Source organism: Passer montanus, unplaced genomic scaffold, assembly GCF_014805655.1.
Source record: "Passer montanus isolate IOZ18808 unplaced genomic scaffold, ASM1480565v1 scaffold330, whole genome shotgun sequence".
Taxonomy (NCBI): domain Eukaryota; kingdom Metazoa; phylum Chordata; class Aves; order Passeriformes; family Passeridae; genus Passer; species Passer montanus.
Genome location: NW_024368042.1, coordinates 6,653 through 28,078, shown reverse-complemented (window position 1 = coordinate 28,078; position 21,426 = coordinate 6,653). Strand labels below are relative to the sequence as shown.

The 21,426-nt window shown below is 64.2% G+C and overlaps 2 protein-coding genes across 2 annotated transcripts in view; both read right to left on the bottom strand.

Moving 5' to 3' along the window:
* Nucleotides 1–2,442: 2,442 nt before the first annotated feature.
* On the bottom strand, nt 2,443–13,453 carry ARHGAP30 (Rho GTPase activating protein 30). Its single transcript, XM_039715540.1, has 12 exons — nt 13,228–13,453; nt 11,731–11,833; nt 8,487–8,631; nt 7,754–7,836; nt 7,564–7,671; nt 6,701–6,835; nt 6,353–6,453; nt 6,189–6,263; nt 5,452–5,841; nt 4,340–4,617; nt 3,007–3,447; nt 2,443–2,934 (listed from the first exon to the last, which is right to left on the bottom strand). Exons 1-12 carry the CDS (start codon nt 13,334–13,336, stop codon nt 2,443–2,445), a joined length of 2,460 nt encoding a protein of 819 aa, XP_039571474.1. The 5' UTR covers nt 13,337–13,453.
* A 2,218-nt stretch (nt 13,454–15,671) lies between these two features.
* The window catches only part of NECTIN4 (nectin cell adhesion molecule 4), an 11,098-nt gene continuing 5,343 nt past the window's right edge, over nt 15,672–21,426 (bottom strand). The window contains exons 4-9 of the mRNA XM_039715539.1: nt 20,809–20,923; nt 19,684–19,847; nt 18,008–18,155; nt 17,148–17,226; nt 16,708–16,842; nt 15,672–15,965 (exon numbers count right to left, since the gene is read on the bottom strand). Of these exons, the coding sequence (XP_039571473.1) occupies nt 15,693–15,965; nt 16,708–16,842; nt 17,148–17,226; nt 18,008–18,155; nt 19,684–19,847; nt 20,809–20,923 (914 nt within the window). The 3' untranslated portion in view covers nt 15,672–15,692. The remainder of the gene's footprint in view (nt 15,966–16,707; nt 16,843–17,147; nt 17,227–18,007; nt 18,156–19,683; nt 19,848–20,808; nt 20,924–21,426) is intronic.

Below are 21,426 nucleotides of genomic sequence, written 5' to 3'. Positions count from 1 at the left end.
CACTGGTGACCACCATGGGACAGTGGCCACTGTGACCAGCCACCAGTGAGGGCCACCACAGCTGACCAGAGGCCACCCCCTGTGGCCACAGCCACACGGCCAGGTGTCCCCTTGCTGCCCCCTTCCCCCCCAGAGTGTCCCCAGAGCCACCAGCCCCCCCGGGGTGGCACTGTGGGGTCACCAAGGCGGCCACAACGCCCCCCTCAGTGTCCCCAGTGTCCCCCCGAGCGGTGGCAGTGCCCCCTCCATGTCACCCCGGGGGAGGGGCGCTGTCCCTTGTCACCTCCCCCGGGACGGGGAAATGGGGGGGACAGCGGGAGGTGACAAGCGGGGGGTCACGGATGAGGGGGTGACAGTGACAGTGACACCCCGGGAGGGACTAGAACTCCTGACCAGACACTGGCCACCACCATGGGACAGTGGTGACCACCATGGGACACTGGTGACCACCATGGGACAGTGGCCACTGTGACCAGCCACCAGTGAGGGCCACCACAGCTGACCAGAGGCCACCCCCTGTGGCCACAGCCACACGGCCAGGTGTCCCCTTGCTGCCCCCTTCCCCCCCAGAGTGTCCCCAGAGCCACCAGCCCCCCCGGGGTGGCACTGTGGGGTCACCGAGGCGGCTACAGCGTCCCCCGTGTCACCCCGAGCGGTGGCAGTGCCCCCTCCGTGTCACCCCGGGGGAGGGGCGCTGTCCCCTGTCACCTCCCCCGGGACGGGGAAATGGGGGGGACAGCGGGAGGTGACAAGCGGGGGGTCACGGATGAGGGGGTGACAGTGACAATGACACCCCGGGAGGGACAAGAACCAGGGGGGGGGGGTGACAGTGACAGGGAGGGAGCCGCGCCGCCATCTTGGCGCCGGGCAGGGCGGCCCTCACGGCCCGGCGCCATCTTAGCGCGCGGCGCGGCGCGCGGCGCCATCTTAGACGGCGAGGGCGCGCGGCGCTTCCGCCGCCCCGCCGCCATCTTGGGTGAGGGCGGCGCCATGTTGGAAGAGGGCGGCGCTCGGTGAGGGCCGCGATGAGAGCGTGAGGACACGGCCCGGCGCTGCCCAGGGTGAGAGACCCCCGCCCAGCTCATCGGTACCGGAGGGGTTTGGGGGATGCGGCCGGAAAGCCCGGGCTGCCCCCGTGGTGAGGCCGCTGTGGGCGCCGCCATGTTGAGGCAAAGATGGCGGCGGTGTAAACAAAGGCCGGGGGTTGGGGGCGGCCTTGTGTCGCCTCAGCGTCCCCTCGGTGTCCCCCTGTCCCCGTGGGGCTGTGTCCTCCTGTTCCTGTGTGTCTGTGTGCCCAGGTGCCCCCGCCGCGTGCTCTCCTGTCCCCGTGTCCCCAAATGACCCCATGTCCCCGTATCCCACTGTCCCCAAATGTCCCCAAATGACCCCATGTCCCCGTATCCCACTGTCCCCAAATGTCCCCAAATGACCTCGTGTCCCAATGTCCTCATTTCTCCCTGTCCCAGTGTCCCCAAATGTCCCTGTCCCCATATCCCACTGTCCCAATATCTCCCCGTGCCAATGTTTCAGTGTCCCCATGCCCTCATTTCTCTGTCCCCTGCCCCAAAGTTTCTAAATTTAAAAATAAATTTTATTTTAAATTTTTAAAATAATAAGAATAGTCGTAATAATAATAATAATAATAATAATAATAATAATAATAATAATAATAATAATAATAATAATATAAAAATAAATAAAATAAAATAAAAATAATAAAATAAAATAAAATAATAAAAATAATTTAGAATAAATTTAAAAACTAAAAAATTAAAAATTAAAATAAAGTAGAAAACTATTAAATTAACTTTTAAAACATAAAATTAAATAAATAAATAAAATAATAATAAATAATAAAATAAATTAATAAAATTAAATTTAAACTATAAAATCAAATCAAATTAAATCAAATCAAATCTATAAATAAACACCAACAACCCACCAGCATCTCTGACACAGGAATTCTCACCTTGGTATATTTATTATCATTTAATTTTTATTTTATCATTATTTATTTGCACTCTGCTCTGGGGGGGCCCTGCCCGCGCTCAGCGCTCGCCCCCCCCAGGGCTGCCAGGGGGTCCCGGGGGGGGTCCCGGGGGGATTTGGGGGAGTCCAAAGGGGATTTGGGGGGGTCCCGGCTGGATTTGGGGGGGTCCCGGGGGTCCCGGGAGGGCGCGGGCGAAGTGGGGTTTGGGGGGCACCACGGGCACGGCCCGGGCCAGCAGCACCCGCGCCCCCAAAACGGGGAGGGGGCGGCGGGAGCTGCTCAAGGGGGCCGGGAGCGGCCCCAGGGATTTGGGGCGCCCGTCCCGGATGGGATTTGGGGGTCCCGGGGGGTCCTGGGATTCGGGGGGCTCAGCCAGCAGCGGCCCCAGGGATTTGGGGCGCCCGTCCCGGATGGGATTTGGGGGTCCCGGGGGGTCCTGGGATTCGGGGGGCTCAGCCAGCGGGGGGCTCCCGGGGGGGCTCTGCCACGGGCGGGGCTGGAGGAGACCCCACTAAATCCGGGGGATCCCCCTCCCCCGGGGTGAGGGGCAGGGACCCAGCTCCGTTCCCAGCGGGACCCCCGAGCCCTCCCCCCTCACCCCACACCCCCGGCCTGGGGCTGGGGGCTCCCTCTGCAGCCCCCTCCCCTCCGCCCCCTTCCCCAGGGGGGTCCCGGGGGGCGTCCCCCACTCCTGGACCGTGCTTTTCCAGGGGTGTTTGGGCCAGAATCTCGGGGATTTCTGGGGTCTCCGGGACTTTTGGGGTCTCCGGGATCTCCAGGACTTTTGGGGTCTCTGGGACCTCTGGGATTTCCAGGGCTTTTGGGATTTCTGGGGTCTCTGGGATCTCCAGGGCATTTGGGATTTCTGGGATCCCTTGGGTGTCTGGGATCTCTGGGATCTCCAGGACTTTTGGGATTTTTGGGATCTCTGGGATCTCCAGGATCTCTGGGATCTCCAGGACTTTGGGGGTCTCTGGGACCTCTGGGATTTCCAGGGCTTTTGGGATTTTTGGGACCTCTGGGATCTCCAGGACTTTTGGGATTTTTGGTATCTCTGGGATCTCCAGGATCTCTGGGATCTCCAAGACTTTGGGGGTCTCTAGGTTCCCTGGGGTCTCTGGGATTCCTGGGATCTCCAGGGCTTTTGGGATGTCTGTGGTCTCCGGGATCTCCGGGATCTCTGGGATCTCCAGGACTTTTGGGATCCCTGGGATCTCCAGGACTTTTGGGATGTCTGTGGTCTCCGGGATCTCCGGGATCTCTGGGATCTCCAGGGCTGTCCCCGGGGGTCCCTCGGGGGTCCCCAGGGGGCTGAGCTCGTCGTGGGCGCTCAGGAAGATTTCCTCGGGGTCGGAGTCGGGGTCGGAGGCGCCGGGGGCCAGGAAGAACATGTCCTGCTCCGTGCACTCCTCGATGGACAGGTAACTGTCCGGCTGCTCCGCCCAGCGCTCACCCGGCTGGGGGGACACGGGTGGGACCCCCGGCACGGCCGGGAGACGCGGGTGGGTGTCACTGTGTCCCCCTGCCCATCCCATCCCATTGATTTCATTGATCCCAATGATCCCATTGATCCGATCCCATTGATCCCACTGATCCCATGCCACTGATCCCACTGATCCCACTGATCCCATTGATCCCATGCCACTGATCCCATTGGTCCCAATGATCCCATCCCATCCAATCGATCCCATTGATCCCATCCATCCCACTGATCCCATCCCATTTATCCCAATGATCCCATTGATCCGAATGATCCCACTGATCCCATTGATACCATTGATCCCACTGATCCCATTGATCCCACGCCACTGATCCCATTGATCCCACCCCATCCCACTGATCCCACTGATCCCACTGATCCCATTGATCCCATGCCACTGATCCCATTGGTCCCAATGATCCCATCCCATCCAATCGATCCCATTGATCCCATCCATCCCATTAATCCCATTGATCCCAATGATCCCAATGATCCCATTGGTCCCGTCACATCGATCCCATCCCAAACATCCCATTGATACCATTGACGCCATTGATCCTATTGATCCCATCACATTGATCCCATCCCACTGATCCCATTGACCCCAATGATCCCACTGATCCCATCAATCCCATCAATCCCATTGATCCAATTGATCCCAATGATCCTATTAATCCCATCCCATTAATCCCATTGATCCCATCGATCCCATTGATCCCATCCCACCCCACCCGGTGCTGTCCATCCCATCCTGTCCCACCCCACTGATCCCTCCCCATTGATCCCATCCCAATGCCATTGATCCCACCCCCTCCTCCCTCCACCGGTCCCACCCACCCCGAATCCCGGGAATGCCGCCGGGTGCTCACGTTCATGAACCCGCTCTCCATCGCCTCCTCCACGGCCGGGAACCCGTCCCCGATCCCGGGGGTCCCATCCTCGATCCCGGGGGTTCCATCCTCGATCCCGGGGGTCCCATCCTCCATCTCGGGGGTCCATTCCTCCATCCCGGGGGTCTCATCCCCGGTCCCGGGGCTCCGCGCCGCCGCCTCCGCGTCGCCGCCGCCCTCCAGCCACGTCTCGGGGCCGTCCAGGAAGGCGAAGGAGTCGCGGAGCTCCAGGGAGAGCCGGGTCTGCTCCGCATCCTCTGCGGGGAGAGCGGGGGGCGCTCGGGACCGGCCCCACTCGATCCCGGTATTCCCCCGATCCCGGTGTCCCCCCGATCCCGATATTCCCACGAACCTGGTGTTTCCCCGATCCCAGTATTTCCCCCATCCTGGTGTCCCCCTAATCCCGGTGCGGAGCTCCAGGGAGAGCCGGGTCTGCTCCGCATCCTCTGCGGGGAGAGCGGGGGGCGCTCGGGACCGGCCCCACTCGATCCCGGTGTCCCTCTGATCCCAGCGTCCCTCTAATCCCGGTGTCCCCCCGATCCCGGTGTCTGTTTCCCCGATCCCAGTATTTCCCCCATCCTGGTGTCCCCCTAATCCCGGTGTTCCCCCGATCCCGGTGTCCCCCCGATCCCGATATTCCCCCGATCCCTGTGTTCCCCCGATCCCAGCGTCCCTCTAACCCCGGTGTCCCCCTGATCGCGGGTGTCCCCCCAATCCCGGTGTCCCTCCGATCCCAATGTCCCCTCTGTCCCGGTGTCCTCCTTATCCCGGTGCCCCTCAATCCCGTTGTCCCCCCGGTCCCGTTGTCCCCCCGATCCCGGTGTCCCCTTATCCCGGTGTCCCCCCGGTCCCGTTGTCCCCCCGGTCCCGGTGTCCCCTCGATCCCGGTGTCCCCCCGGTCCCGTTGTCCCCCCGGTCCCGGTGTCCCCTCGATCCCGGTGTCCCCCCGGTCCCGGTGTCCCCCCGGTCCCGGTGTCCCCGTGATCCCGGTGTCCCCCCGATACCGATGTCCCCACGACCCCGGTATCCCCGTGATCCCGGTGTCCCCCCGGTCCCGGTGTTCCCCCGGGTGTCCCACCGCGCGGTCTCACCGGAGCGGGGCCGGGGGTCGCGGGCGGGCTCGGGGGCGCTGCCGGGGCTCTGCTCCCGTTCCAGCGCGGGGCACGGCAGCCCCCGGGTGAGGCGGGACAGGTTGGAGGTGATGTGGAAGGGGACGGTGACCGAGAAGGGGCCCGAGATGTGGAGCCCCGCGCATTTCTCGGCGCGGGAGCGGCCGCAGACCCCCGGCCCGGCCCGGGGGGCTTTGGGGGTGGTGGGCTCCGACTGGGTGCTGCTCTCGGCCGCCGCCTCCAGCGGCTCCTCCAGGCTCTCGTCCAGCTCCGGGGGCGGCTCCGGGGCCGCGGGGGCCGCGTCCGAGCTGTGCTGCCGCTGCGGCCGCCGCTTCACCGACAGCTTCGGCAGCAGCCGCGCCGCGTCCGGGGCTGCGGGGGAACAGTCCGGAGCGGGCCGGGGCCGGGCGGTCCCGGGGGTCCCGGGGGCCACGGGGAGCGGGGGGATACCGGGGTGTGGGGGGGTCCCGGGGGTCCCGGGGAGCAAGGCGTTGGAGGGACACTCCCAGGGGACAGAGGGACAATCCCAAGGGACAAAGGGACACTCCCAGGGGACAGAGGGACAATCCCAGGGGACAGAGGGACACTCCCAGGGGACAGAGGGACAATCCCAGGGGACAGAGGGACAATCCCAGGGGACAGAGGGACACTCCCAGGGGACAGAGGGACAACCCCAGAGGACAGAGGGACAATCCCCGGGGACAGAGGGTCCCGCTCACCGGCCGGTCCGGAGGGGCCGGAGCTGAGCGAGTCCATGCTCTTGGCCGGCCGCAGAGTGACCTTCCCACACTTCTCTGGGGATGGGGCGGGAGAAGAGGATTGGGGGACTTGGGGACATTTGGGGACACAGCCCCCCGGTCCATGGGATCCCCCCCATTCCCACCTTTCTCCTCCGCCTTCCCCGGTTTCCGCTTGGCCTCGTGCCCGGAGCGGCCCAGGTTGAAGATGGATCTCCACTTCTTGGCCTTGAGGGAGCCCTTGCTCCTGTGGGGACACCTGGGCTACACCTGGGCACACCTGGGGACACCTGGGCACACCTGGGGACACCTGGGAGACAACTGGGCACACCTGGGATATACCTGGACACACCTGGATACACCTGGGGACACCTGGGATACAGCTGGGGACACCTGGGGACAGCTGGATACACCTGGGATACACCTGGGCACACCTGGGAGACACCTGGGATACATCTGGATACACCTGGGACACCTGGATACACCTGGGATACAGCTGGATACACCTGGGATCGTCCCCAAAGAGCTGCTCCACGTGGGTGAGGATGAACTCCACCACGATGGACTGCACGCGCACCTCCATGAACGCCGCCGTGCCGTTGAAGCCCGAGGCCTCGATGTCCCTCGAGCTGGGGACAGCGGGGACAGCGAGGTCACCGTGGGGTGAGGGGACAGTGGGGACAGCGGGGTCACCGCAGGGTGATAGGGATGAGGGAATGGGGACAGCGATGGTGAAACGGGAATGGGGTCAAGGACGGGGACAGGGCGATGGTAGGGACAGAGGGGACGGTGGGGACATTTGGGTGGCGGTGACAAGTTTGGCAGGGACAGGGGAATGGGATCACGGGGACAGCAGGGCCAGGGCTGAGGGTGACAGGGCTGAGGGTGACAGGAGTGAGGGTGACGGGAGTGAAGGGTGACAGGGCTGGCTGTGACAGAGTTGGGTGTGACAGAGCTGAGGGTGACAGGGCTGGGAGTGACAGGGATGAGGGTGACAGGGGTGGCAGTGATGGGACTGATGGTGACAGCACTGACGGTGACAGGGCTGACGGTGACAATGACAGGTGACAGCAACAGGTGACAGTGACAGCGACAGGTGACAGTGACGGTGACAGGTGACAGCAACAGGTGACAGTGATGGGTGACAGTGACGGTGACAGGTGACAGTGACAGGTGACAGCAACAGGTGACGGTGATGGGTGATGGTGACAGTGACAGGTGACAGTGACAGGTGACAGTGACAGCGACAGGTGATGGTGACAGCGACAGGTGACAGCGACAGGTGACAGGTGACAGTGACAGGTGACGGTGACAGCGACAGGTGACAGCGACAGGTGACAGCGACAGCGGCACCCACCGCAGCAGGTTGGGCGCCCAGACGATGGCCAGGTTCCGCGCGTGCATGTTGGTGCGCCCGCTGTGCGCGGCCATGCGCAGCAGGTGCCGCATCAGGAACTCCAGCGTCCTGCCACAGCGGTGACACCTCAGCCCCGCCACCCGCGCCGGGGACACCGCGGGGGCCGCGGGGACGTCCCCACCCCCTCCACCTGTAGTGAGGCGCCGGCAGCTCCTTGAGCACCTCCTTGATCTTCACCAGCCGCGCCTCCTCCATCTGGATGGCCACGGCGTCCTGCGGGGACAGCGCGGGGACGGCGCGGCAGGTGACAGCAACAGGTGACAGTGATGGGTGACAGTGACGGTGACAGGTGACAGTGACAGGTGACAGCAACAGGTGATGGTGACAGGTGATGGTGATGGTGACAGGTCGGTTTGGGGTTTGGGGTTTGGGGTTTGGGGTTTGGGGTTTGGGGTTTGGGATTTGGGATTTGGGATTGGGGTCCGGGCTGCGCTGCGCCTCGAACTCCTGCCTGGGGTTTGGGATTGGGCTTTGGGGTTTGGGATTGGGGTTTGGGATTTGGGAATGGGGTTTGGGCTGCGCTGCGCCTCAAACTCCTGCCTGGGGTTTGGGATTGGGGTTTGGGGTTTGGGGTTTGGGAATGGAGATATGGGATTGGGAATTGAGACTGGGGTCCAGGCTGCGCTGAGCCTCAAACTCCTGCCTGGGAGGGGATTTGGGGTTTGGGGTTTGGGATTGGGGTCCGGGCTGTGCTGCGCCTCGAACTCCTGCCTGGGGTTTAGGATTGGGCTTTGGGGTTTGGGGTTTGGGGTCTGGCCACGGCGTCCTGCGGGGACAGCGCGGGGACGGCGCGGTGACGGGGCCACCCGCCGCGCTGGGGACATCTGGGGACATCTGGGGACACTCTGGGGACAGGGACTCACGGCGAACTTGTCGTAGAGCTGGTAGGTGAGCAGGGGGTTGGGCAGCTCGCGGCAGTAGGCCTTGCACAGGGAGCTGACGCAGTGAACGTCCTGCAGGTAAACGTCCCGCGACAGGTCCGGGCTGCGCTGCGCCTCGAACTCCTGCCTGGGGTTTGGGATTTGGGATTTGGGGTTTGGGATTGGGGTTTGGGATTTGGGGTTTGGGATTGGGGTCCGGGCTGCGCTGTGCCTCGAACTCCTGCCTGGGGTTTGGGATTGGGGTTTGGGGTTTGGGGTTTGGGATTTGGGATTAGGAATATGGGATTTGAGATTGGGATTGGGGTCCGGGCTGTGCTGCGCCTCAAACTCCTGATTTGGATTTGGGTTTGGGATTGGGAATATGGGATTTGGGTCTGGGCAATTCTGGGTTCCCCCAGGAACAGGGGAGAAAAACACTCAGGGAAAGAAGCAAAGGAAGTGCAAACTGCCCCAAAACTGGGAAAGTGAAAGAGAACGGGCAGGGAAAACCCCAAAAGCAACAAAGAGGGAAAAAGGGAAGGAAAGGAGCAGGGGAAGAGGGGCCGGAGCGGGATGGGGGAAGGGAAGGGGCCAGGGGGAGGGGAGATGGGCCCACGCCCCCCGTCCCTGTCACCCCGAGTCCGGTCCCATCCCTGCTTCCACCTTTTCTCATCCCACTCCTGTCCCTCCCTCCCTCTCAGTCCCGGCGTCCTCCAGTCTCCACCCCCCTCCCATCCCATCCCATCCCATCCCATCCCATCCCATCCCATCCCATCCCATCCCATCCCAATCCCAATCCCAGTCCCGACCTCCTCCCCATCCCATCCCGCCCTGCTCCCCACTCCGTCCTCATCCTGATCCCAATTCTCAGCTCCATTCCCATCCCAATCCTCATTCCCCCATCCGCCTCTGTCCCGATCCCGCCCCGTTCCCAATCCCGATCCCATCCCACTCCCAATCCCATTCCCAACCCGATCCCTGCCCCATCCTCATTCTCGCCTCAATCCCTGCCCCATGCCCATCTCCTCATTCCCCCATCCGCCTCTGTCCCGATCCCGCCCCGTTCCCAATCCCGATCCCATCCCACTCCCAATCCCATCCCCAACCCGATCCCGCCCCGTTCCCAATCCAGATCCCTGTTCCATCCTCATTCTCGCCTCAATCCCTGCCCCATCCCCATCTCCATCCCATCCCAATCCCATCCCATGGATCCCATCCCATGGATCCCATCCCATCGATCCCCTCCCACTGATCCTACTCCATCAATCCCATCCCATCCCATGGATCCCATCCCACCGATCCCATCCCACTGATCCCATCCCACTGATCCCACTCCATCAATCTCATCCCATCCCATGCCATCCCAATCCCATTCCACCAATCCCATCCCATGGATCCCATCCCATGGATCCCATCCCATCCCCCTGATCCCATCCCATGGCTCCCATCCCATGGCTCCCATCCCGCCCCCCTGACCCCGTCCCCGCCGCGCTGACCGCAGCCGCTGGGTGTTGGAGGACACCCCGGACAGGCGGTAGATGCCATCGACCACCCCGTGCTGCTCCACGAACTCCGTGCAGCTCCGGAGCACCTGCGGCACTGCGGGGCACGGGCCGGCCCCGCGGGGTCCCGGTGAGCCCGATCCCGTGGGATCCCAGTGAGCCCAGATCCCATGGGATCCCACTGATCCCAAGTCCCACAGACTCCTGGTGAGCCTGATCCCACAGGATCCCACTGATCCCAGAGCACACGGGATCCCACCGAGCCCAGATCCCATGGGATCCCACTGAGCCTTGATCCTGTGGGATCCCAGTAATCCCTGATCCTGTGGGATCCCACTGAGCCCAGATCCCACAGAGCCCAACTGAGCTCGGATTCCAGAGCCCAACTGATCCTGGATCGAGCAAAGCCCAACTGAGCCCAGACCTGACAGAGTCTGATCCCGGATCCCATCCCATGGCTCCCATCCCGCCCCCCTGACCCCGTCCCCGCCGCGCTGACCGCAGCCGCTGGGTGTTGGAGGACACCCCGGACAGGCGGTAGATGCCATCGACCACCCCGTGCTGCTCCACGAACTCCGTGCAGCTCCGGAGCACCTGCGGCACTGCGGGGCACGGGCCGGCCCCGCGGGGTCCCGGTGAGCCCGATCCCGTGGGATCCCACTGAGCCCACAGGGTCCCGGTGAGACCGATCCCACGGGATCCCAGTGAGCCCTGATCCCACGGGATCCCACTGATCCCACAGGGTCCCGGTGAGACCGATCCCACGGGATCCCACCGAGCCCAGATCCCATGGGATCCCACTGAGCCTTGATCCTGTGGGATCCCAGTAATCCCTGATCCTGTGGGATCCCACTGAGCCCAGATCCCACAGAGCCCAACTGAGCTCGGATTCCAGAGCCCAACTGATCCTGGATCGAGCAAAGCCCAACTGAGCCCAGACCTGACAGAGTCTGATCCCGGATCCAAGAGCATCCAGCTGAGCCCAGACCTGACAGAGCCCAACTGATCCTGGATCCACCAGAGCCCAACTGATCCTGAACCTAACAGAGCCGAGCTGATCCTGGATCCATCAGAGCCCAACTGGTCCTGGATCCATCAGAACCCAACTGATCCTGAACCCAACAGAGCCGAGCTGATCCTGGATCCATCAGAACCCACTGCTCCTGGATCCATCAGTGCCCACTGGACCCAGCTCCAGCCCCGGATCCGGCACCGCCCACCTGGGCCTGGCCCCGGCCCCACCAGCACTGGGGGATGGGGAGGACCTCGGCCAACACCCCCTGGATGTCCCCACAAGGTCCCTGCACCCGTCCTGGGCCACCAGCTCCAGGGATGGGGCCACCGACTCCACATGGGGATCACTGGTTCATTGGAATCATTGGAATGAGGCCACAAATCCCAAAGGATGGAGCCACCAACTCCACCGGGACGAGGCCACCAAATCCTGAGGAACGGGGCCACCAAATCCACGGGGATGAGGCCACAAATCCCAAAGGATGGAGCCACCAACCCCACCGGGACGAGGCCACCAAATCCTGAGGAACAGGGCCACCAAATCCATGGGGATGAGGCCGCCACATTCCAAAGGATGGAGCCACCAACTCCAGAAGGACAGAGTCACCAAATCCCAAAGGATGGAGCCACCAACCCCACCGGGACGAGGCCACCAAATCCTGAGGAACTCCCATGGCTCCCATCCCATGGCTCCCATCCCGCCCCCCTGACCCCGTCCCCGCCGCGCTGACCGCAGCCGCTGGGTGTTGGAGGACACCCCGGACAGGCGGTAGATGCCATCGACCACCCCGTGCTGCTCCACGAACTCCGTGCAGCTCCGGAGCACCTGCGGCACTGCGGGGCACGGGCCGGCCCCGCGGGGTCCCGGTGAGCCCGATCCCGTGGGATCCCACTGAGCCCACAGGGTCCCGGTGAGACCGATCCCACGGGATCCCAGTGAGCCCTGATCCCACGGGATCCCACTGATCCCACAGGGTCCAGGTGAGACCGATCCCACGGGATCCCACCGAGCCCAGATCCCATGGGATCCCACTGAGCCTTGATCCTGTGGGATCCCAGTAATCCCTGATCCTGTGGGATCCCACTGAGCCCAGATCCCACAGGATCCCTGTTATCCCACAGGATCCCACCGAGCCCAGAGCCCACGGGGTCCCACTGGTCCCAGATCCCACAGAGCCCAACTGATCCTGGATCGAGCAAAGCCCAACTGAGCCCAGACCTGACAGAGTCTGATCCCGGATCCAAGAGCATCCAGCTGAGCCCAGACCTGACAGAGCCCAACTGATCCTGGATCCACCAGAGCCCAACTGATCCTGAACCTAACAGACGAGCTGATCCTGGATCCATCAGAGCCGAGCTGATCCTGGATCCATCAGAACCCACTGCTCCTGGATCCATCAGTGCCCACTGGACCCAGCTCCAGCCCCGGATCCGGCACCGCCCACCTGGGCCTGGCCCCGGCCCCACCAGCACTGGGGGATGGGGAGGACCTCGGCCAACACCCCCTGGATGTCCCCACAGGGTCCCTGCACCCGTCCTGGGCCACCAGCTCCAAGGATCGGGCCACCGATTCCACATGGGGATCACTGGTTCATTGGAATCATTGGAATGAGGCCACAAATCCCAAAGGATGGAGCCACCAACTCCACCGGGACGAGGCCACCAAATCCTGAGGAACGGGGCCACCAAATCCATGGGGATGAGGCCGCCAAATCCCAAAAGATGGAGCCACCAACTCCAGAAGGACAGAGTCACCAAATCCCAAAGGATGGAGCCACCAACCCCACCGGGATGCGGCCACCAAATCCCAAGGAACAGGGCCACCAAATCCACGGGGATGAGGCCACCAAATCCTGAGGAACAGGGCCGCCAAATCCACAGGAATGAGGCCACCAAATCCATGGGGATGGAGCCACCAAATCCCAAGGAACAGGGCCACCAAATCCACGGGGATGAGGCCGCCAAATCCCAAAGGATGGAGCCACCAACCCCACGGAACAGGTCCCCCCACCGCTCAGGGCCAACCCCCCGAGATTGGAGCCCCACCGAGCTCCAACCCCCCCAAATCCCGGCCGAGCCTCGGTGGCCGCGACGCTTCCTGGAGCCCCGGTGACGCAACGGGTGGCGCAAGTCCCCTCCGAGTCCCCTCCGGGGCCCCTTCCCCGCTTCCCTCGGTGGCCCTGGTGGCCCCGGGGGGCTCGGGGGGTGGGCAGGGTGCTGGCACTCACCGTCCTGCCCCGAGCGCTGGAGATGCTCGCGGAGGTCGCAGCCGAAGAGCCGCTCCCGGGAGCCGCCCTTGCGCCTCGCCCGCTGCCGGGCCTTGAGCGCCAGGGACATGGGGACACGGCCGGGGACAGCGCGGGGGACACGGCGGGGACACGGGGGCCACGCCAGGGGGGTCCCGGCGCTGTCCCCGCGGGGGTGGCAGGAAGGCGGAGGCCGCGCTCGAGGCGCTTCCTGCTCCCCGCGGCCGCGAAACCACAGCGAGGGCGGGGACGCCTGCGCACACGCGTGTGCAAGGGACACGCCCTGGGGACAGGGGACACGTGTGTGTGCAAGGGACACTCCCCAGGGACACCTGAGTGTGTGAGGGACACGCCCTGGGGACAGGGGACACGTGTGTGTGCAAGGAACTCACCCTGGAGACACCTGAGTGTGTGAGGGACACACCCTGGGGACACCTGAGTGTGCAAGGGACACGCCCTGGGGACAGGGGACACGTGTGTGTGCAAGGGACACACCCTGGGGACACCTGAGTGTGCAAGGGACACGCCCTGGGGACAGGGGACACGTGTGTGTGCAAGGGACACTCCCTGGGGACACCTGAGTGTGCAAGGGACACCTGAGTGTGCAAGGGACACGCCCTGGGGACACCTGAGTGTGAAAGGGACACACCCTGTGCACACCTGAGTGTGCAAGGGACACGCCCTGGGGACAGGGGACACCTGAGTGTGTGAGGGACACTCCTTGGGGACACCTGAGTGTGAAAGGGACAGTCCCTGGGGACACCTGAGTGTGTGAGGGACACGCCCTGGGGACAGGGGACACGTGTGTGTGCAAGGGACACGGCCTGGGGACACCTGAGTGTGAAAGGGACACACCCTGGGGACACCTGAGTGTGCAAGGGACACACCCTGGGGACACATGGGTGTGCAAGGGACACGCCCTGGGGACACCTGAGTGTGTGAGGGACTCTCCTTGGGGACATTCCAATGTCCATGACACACCTGCGGTCACTCGGGGACATCTGGGCACACCTGGGGACATCCTTGCACGCCCCCTTGCACACTCCCCTGCCCCCCCCACCAGCTCACCTGCACCCCCAGCCCCGCCCACTCCACCCCTGTGTCACCCCTGTGTCACCTCTGTGTCACCTCTGTGTCACCCCCGTTCCACCCCTGTGTCACCCCTGTGTCACCTCTGTGTCACCTCTGTGTCACCCCCGTGTCACCCCTGTGTCACCCCTGTGTCACCCCCGTGTCACCCGTGTGCCACCTCTGTGTCCCAATGTCACCCACATGTCACCGTGTCACCCATGCCACCCCCGTGTCACCTGTGTGTTACGGTGTCACCCGCGTGTCTCAGTGTCACCCCCATGTCACCCACATTACCTGTGTCACCCGCATGTCTCGGTGTCCCCCCCGTGTCCCCGGTGTCCCCAGGGTGTCACACTCGGGCCCAGTCCCGCGGGTCCTTTATTTACAGGGTCTATACACGGCTGTACAGCCCCTCCCCCAGCCCGGGGGGGAGGGGACACGGCTGTCCCCAGTGCCACCAACCCGGGGGGGGAGGGGACACGGCTGTCCCCAGTGCCACCAACCCGGGGGGGGTGACACGGCTGTCCCCAGTGCCACCAACCCGGGGGGGTTGGAGGGACACGGCTGTCCCCAGTGCCACCAACCCGGGGGGGTGACACGGCTGTCCCCAGTGCCACCCAGCCCGGGGGCAGCCCGCGGTTGGTGGCATCTGGGGACAGGAGCTTGTCCTGGGCTTGGTGGTGTCCCCAAGCCAGTGACAGCAGGGACGTGGCACTTGGAGACCAGAGTCCATCTCTGAAGCAGGGAGGTGGCACTTGGGGACCGGAGAATGTCCTTGAGCTCGGTGGTGTCCCCAAGCCTGTGCCAGCAGCAAGGTGACACTTGGGGACTGAAGAACGTCCTGGGGCTTGGTGGTGTCCCCAAGCCTGTGCCAGCAGGGAGGTGACACTTGGGGACCAGAGTCTTTGCTTGACCCCACACCAGCAGGGAGGTGACACCCGGGGACCGCAGCCAGTCCTGGGGCGCTGTCCTTGTCCCCAGCCCCATGCCAGCAGGGAGGTGACACCCGGGGACCGCAGCCAGTCCTGGGGCGCTGTCCTTGTCCCCAGCCCCACGCCAGCAGGGAGGTGACACCTGGGGACTGAAGTCCATCCTTGACCCCACACCAGCAGGGAGGTGACACGGTCCTGGGGCACTGTCCTTGTCCCCAACCGCACACCAGCAGGGAGGTGACACAGTCCTGGGGCGCTGTCCTTGTCCCCAGCCCCACGCCAGCAGGGAGGTGACACCCAAGGACCAGAGTCCATCTTGACCCCACACCAGCAGGGAGGTGACACGCGGGGACCGGAGCGGAGGGGACAGAGCCAGGCGGGCGCGGGGGGAGGCCGGCTGTCCCCAGGTGTCCCCAGGTGTCCCCAGGGTCCCCCCGGGCCCGGTCACACCAGGTGGCCGCGGCCGTTGATGTAGATGCCGTTGGAGCTGGGCTTGGCCTGCAGCATGCCGTTCTCCTGCACGAAGTGCGTCATGGCCGCCTTGATGGGGTCCCCCCCGCCGCCGCCCTCCTCCTCCTCCTCCTTGGGCTCCTTCGCGCCGGGCGCCGGCGGCGCTGGCACCGCGGGGACCGCGGGGACAACGGGGACGTCGGTCTGCGTCTCGATCTCCCGCACCGTGGAGAGCGTGGAGTAACTGCGGCCCTCGGGCTCCTCGCTCTGGGGACAGGGGACAGGGACACGTCAGGGGTGTGGGGCAAGGCGGGGATTGGTGGGGACGTGGGCACCGTGGGGACATGGGGACAAATGGGGACACGGGGACCAGTGGGGACATGGGGACCAGTGGGGACATTGGAACCATGGGGACATGGGGACAAATGGGGACACAGGGACCAATGGGGACATGGCATTGATTGGGACATGGGCACCGTGGGGACATGGGGACAAATGGGGACATGGGCACCGTGGGGACATTGGAACCATGGGGACATGGGGACAAATGGGGACACAGGGACCAATGGGGACATGGGGACCAATGGGGACACGGGCACTGTGGGGACATTGGAACCATGGGGACCAGTGGGGACAAATGGGGACATGGCATTGATGGGGACATGGGCACTGTGGGGACATTGGAACCATGGGGACAAATGGGGACACAGGGACCAGTGGGGACATGGCATTGATGGGGACACGGACAGTGCTGGGGACATGGGTGCCACCAGGGCCATGGCCACCATGGGGACACTTGGGACACGGGCACTGATCAGAACAAGGACAGGGACACCAGAGGGGACATGGGGAGGACCAGGTGATGTGGGCACCACGGGGACACGGACATCACCAGTGACACGGGCCCTGTGGGGGACACGGTGGGGACATGCCCAGGAACATCACCGGGGCCAGGGACACTCCCAGGAACGCGGTGAGCCCGCGTCCCCTGGTGTCCCCCGTGTCTCACCATGGCGGAGCAGATGCTGGTGCCACGCAGGCTGTCCCCCCGCAGGCTGTCCCCCCGCAGGCTGTCCCCTCTCAAGCTGTCCCCTCGCAGGCTGCCCTGGCGACTCTCCGTCCGCAGCTGCAGCGTCTCCTCCAGCTGGGACAGTCTGGTCAGCGCCCAGGACACCCCGGACACCCCAGGACACCCCAGGACAACCCATGGACACCCCTGGGCACACCATGGACCAAGGACACACCATGGACACCCCAGGACATCCCATGGACTGACCGCATGGACACCCCATGGACACGCCATGGACACACCAGAACACCCCTGGACACCCCATGGACACCCCAAGGGCATCCCCAGTTTGATTCCATGGAGACCCCATGGCTGTCCCAAAGTCTGACCCCACGGACACCCCACAGCCCAACCCAACCCCCCTTCCTTGGTGTCCCCACCTGTGCCCGGGGGTCGCTGCTGTGGCTGGAGTGGAGCCTCCGGATGGAATTTTCCCGGGTCAGCGTCAGCTCCTCCTCGCTGGGGACACGGGGGACACTCAGCCCCTGTGTCCCCACGCGTCCTGCTGTGCCCTTCTGTGTCCCCCGTGTCATCCCATGTCCCCTCGTGGCCGTGTCCATCTCCCACATCCCCCGTGTCACCCCTGTCCTCTGTGTCCCCCGTGTCCCTCATGTCCTGCCATGTCCTCTGTGTCTATCCCATGTCCCCATGTGTCCCCTGTGTCGCCATGTCCCTCCATGTCCATTCATGTCCCCATGTCCCCTGTGTCCCCATGTCCCCTATGTCCCTTGTGTCCCCTGCATCCCCACGTCCCTCCACGTCCTCGTGTCCCCCCGTGTCCCCCGTCCCCTCCCTTACTACTTCTCGGAGATGCGCTGGGTCTTGCGTTTGTGGTACAGGGTCATGACCACCACGACGATGACGAGGACGCAGAGCAGGACGGCGGCGATGACCCCGACCACGACCACCGAGGCCGACACCAGGTCCACGCGGCGCACCGTGTCCTCTGCGGGCACCCCACGGGGTCAGGGGACACCCCACGGGGTCAGGGGACACCCCAGACCAGGGGGACACCCCATGTGGGGTCAGGGGACACCCCACGGGGTCAGGGGACACCCCACAGGGGTCAGGGGACACCCCCAAAGGTAGTTTGGGACAGTGGGTGACCAGTGGGTGGGGATGGACAGCAAGAGGTGTCAAAGGGACAGATCCCCATGTCCCCTATGTCCCTTGTGTCCCCTGCATCCCCACGTCCCTCCACGTCCTCGTGTCCCCCCGTGTCCCCCGTCCCCTCCCTTACTACTTCTCGGAGATGCGCTGGGTCTTGCGTTTGTGGTACAGGGTCATGACCACCACGACGATGACGAGGACGCAGAGCAGGACGGCGGCGATGACCCCGACCACGACCACCGAGGCCGACACCAGGTCCACGCGGCGCACCGTGTCCTCTGCGGGCACCCCACGGGGTCAGGGGACACCCCACGGGGTCAGGGGACACCCCGGACCAGGGAGACACCCCATGTGGGTCAGGGGACACCCCAAACTGGGGGAGAACCCAAAGGGTCAGGGGGACACCCCCAAAGGTGGTGTGGGACAGTGGGTGACCAGTGGGTGGGGATGGACAGCAAGGGGTGTCAAAGGGACAGATGGATGGATGGATGGATGGATGATGGATGGATGGATGGATGATGGATGGATGGATGGATGATGGATTGGAGGCATGACCAGAAGGACAGAGGAGTAGACGGAAGGGCGGGTGGGTGGACAGAAGGATGGAGGAGTGGACAACAGGGCGGGTGAGGGAATGGCAGGGCAGGTGAGGGGACAGAAGGATGGAGGAGTAGACGGAAGGGCGGGTGAGTGGACAGAAGGATGGAGGAGTGGACGGAAGGGCGGGTGAGTGGACGGAAGGGCGGGTGTGAGCAGACAGTGAGTAAAGCCAGGCTGGATGAGCACACGATGAGTGGACGGGCGTGGAGGAGGGATGGACCTTGGTGGGATGGGCACAGGATGGGAGGAGCGGAGGGATGGATGATGGATGGATGGATGGATGGATGGATGGATGATGGATGATGGATGGATGGATGGATGATGGATGGATGGATAAGCAGGAATCTGGAGGCATGACCAGAAGGACAGAGGAGTAGACGGAAGGGCGGGTGGGTGGACAGAAGGATGGAGGAGTGGACAACAGGGCGGGTGAGGGAATGGCAGGGCAGGTGAGGGGACAGAAGGATGGAGGAGTAGACGGAAGGGCGGGTGAGTGGATGGATGGATGATGGATGGATGGATAAGCAGGAATCTGGAGGCATGACCAGAAGGACAGAGGAGCAGACAGAGGGCCGGGTGAGTGTACAAAAGTCCGGGTGAGTGGACAGAAGGATGGAGGAGTGGACAGGAGGGCGGGTGAGGGAATGGCAGGGCAGGTGAGGGGACAGAAGGATGGAGGAGTAGACGGAAGGGCGGGTGAGTGGACAGAAGGATGGAGGAGTGGACGGAAGGGCGGGTGAGTGGACGGAAGGGCGGGTGTGAGCAGACAGTGAGTAAAGCCGGGCTGGATGAGCACACGATGAGTGGACGGGCGTGGAGGAGGGATGGACCTTGGTGGGATGGGCACAGGATGGGAGGAGCGGAGGAGGGAGGGACAGGATGGGTGGAGGGGTGAATGAATGGATGTGTGGACGGACAGATGGACAGATGGGCAGGAGGATGAGTGAATGAATGGATGAGTGGACAGATGGGTGGGTGGACAAGGGGATGAGTGGACAGATGGATGAGTGGACAGAGGGACGGGTCGATGAACGGATGGATGAATGAATGGATGATGGATGGACACATAGCTGGATGAATGGACGGACAGATGGACGGACAGATAGACAGCCATACAGACAGACGCACAAACCAAGCCCAGCACTCCCCTCAGCACACCCTGTCCCTTCTGCCACCCTCGGAGTGTCCCCGCTGCCCTGTCCCCACCTGTGGCGCGTCCCCGGATGCTGACGTTGGCCCGCGCCTCCTTGGCGGCCACGCGGTTGGACACTCGGCACACGTAGTCGCCGGCGTCGGCCACGGCCAGCGGCCGCTGGAACAGCAGCGTGTCCCCCTTGACCCTGACACCCGCGGGCAGCGGCGCGTCCACCCTGCGGGGACAGCCCGGTGTCAGCCCCGGTGACAGCCCTGGTGACATCTCCCCATGACAGCCCGGTGTCAGCCCGGTGTCAGCCCTGGTGACAACTCCCGGTGACATCTCCCAGTGACGACCCCCGGTGACAGCCCCCATGACATTCCCCGGTAACAACCCCGGTGCCAGCCCCTGGTGACAGCCCTGGCCTGCCCGGGCGGGTGGCGGTGGCGGCAGCGGTGTCAAAGCCGGCGGTGCCGGTTCCCACGGGTGACGCCCAGCCGGGCACCGCGGGGCCTGCCCGGGCACGCGGCACTGCCAGGCCCAGCCACGGCGGCACCGGCACGGGACGGGCGTGGGCAGGGACTGGGGGTGGGGAGGTGGGGCAGGGACTGGGGGACTTGGCAGGGACAGGGGGACGTGGCAGGGACAGGGGGACACAACAGGGACATAGCAGGGACAAGGGGACATGGCAGGGATAAGAGAATGTGGCAGGGACAAGGGTGACACAACAGGGGGCACGGGGACATGGCACAGGAGCAGGGGGATGTGGCAGGGGCAGGAGGGACACCGCAAGGACAGGGGGATGTCCCCACAGGCAGCGGGGACACAGCAGGGACATGGGACACGGCCAGGACACAGCAGGGACATGGGACACGGCCAGGACACAGCAGGGACATGGCAGGGACACAGTGGGGACACAGTGGGGACAGAGTTGGGCCAGGGGACACCACAGGGCTCCAGACCCTGGGCAGCGGGGACACAGCAGGGACATGGGACACGGCCAGGACACAGCAGGGACATGGCAGGGACACAGTGGGGACAGAGTTGGGCCAGGGGACACCACAGGGACACAAACACGCTCCAGACCCTGGCAGGGACACAGCCGTGCTGTGGGGACCCAGGGCAGAGGGCCGTGGGGAGGTGACAGGGGGTGGCAGGAGGTGACAGAGGGTGACAGGGGGTGACAGGGGCCTCACCGTGTCCAGTTGTAGGTCGGGGGGGGGTTGCCGTCCCCCAGGCAGGTCAGCGCCGCCCCCTCCATCCCCTCCTGCCACTCGGCCGTGTGGCCCAGCACCGACGCGTCCGACAGGTCTGGTGACACCGAGGGGACACTCAGGGGACAAGGTCCCACGGCCCCGCTGTGCCCCCCATGGCCACGGTGTCCCCCCGTGTCCCTCGTCCTCCCCATGCCCAATGTCCCACCCTCCGTGTCCCCAAGGTCCTCTTTGCCAGCATTCCCCAGTGTCACCTGTGTCCCCACACTCCCAATGCCACCTGCGTCCCCCACGTCCCCAGCACCCTCCACCTGCCCAGTGCCCAATGCCCCCCGTGCTCCCCAGATTTCCCTGTCCCCAATGTCCCCAATGTCCCCAATGTCCCCCTCACCCTCCACATCCCCTGTGCCCAGGATGTCCCCAACGCCCCCCATGTCCCCAATGTCCCCCATATTCCCAATGCCCTCCATGTCCCCAACACCCTCCATACCCCCCGTCAACCCCCATGTCCCCAGTGCCCCCATGTCCCCAATGCCTCCCACACCGTCATCACCCCCAGTGTCCCCAGCACCCTCCACGTCCCCCGCACCCCCGTCACCC

Coding starts and splice junctions, on each gene's coding strand:
- ARHGAP30 (XM_039715540.1), bottom strand. CDS start 13,336: ATGTCCCTGGCGCTCAAGGCCCGGCAGCGGGCGAGGCGCAAGGGCGGC. Junction 11,834..13,227: donor CCAGCGCTCGGGGCAGGACG/GTGAGTGCCAGC, acceptor CGTGCCCCGCAG/TGCCGCAGGTGCTCCGGAGC. Junction 7,672..7,753: donor CTGCCGGCGCCTCACTACAG/GTGGAGGGGGTG, acceptor CCGCTGTGGCAG/GACGCTGGAGTTCCTGATGC.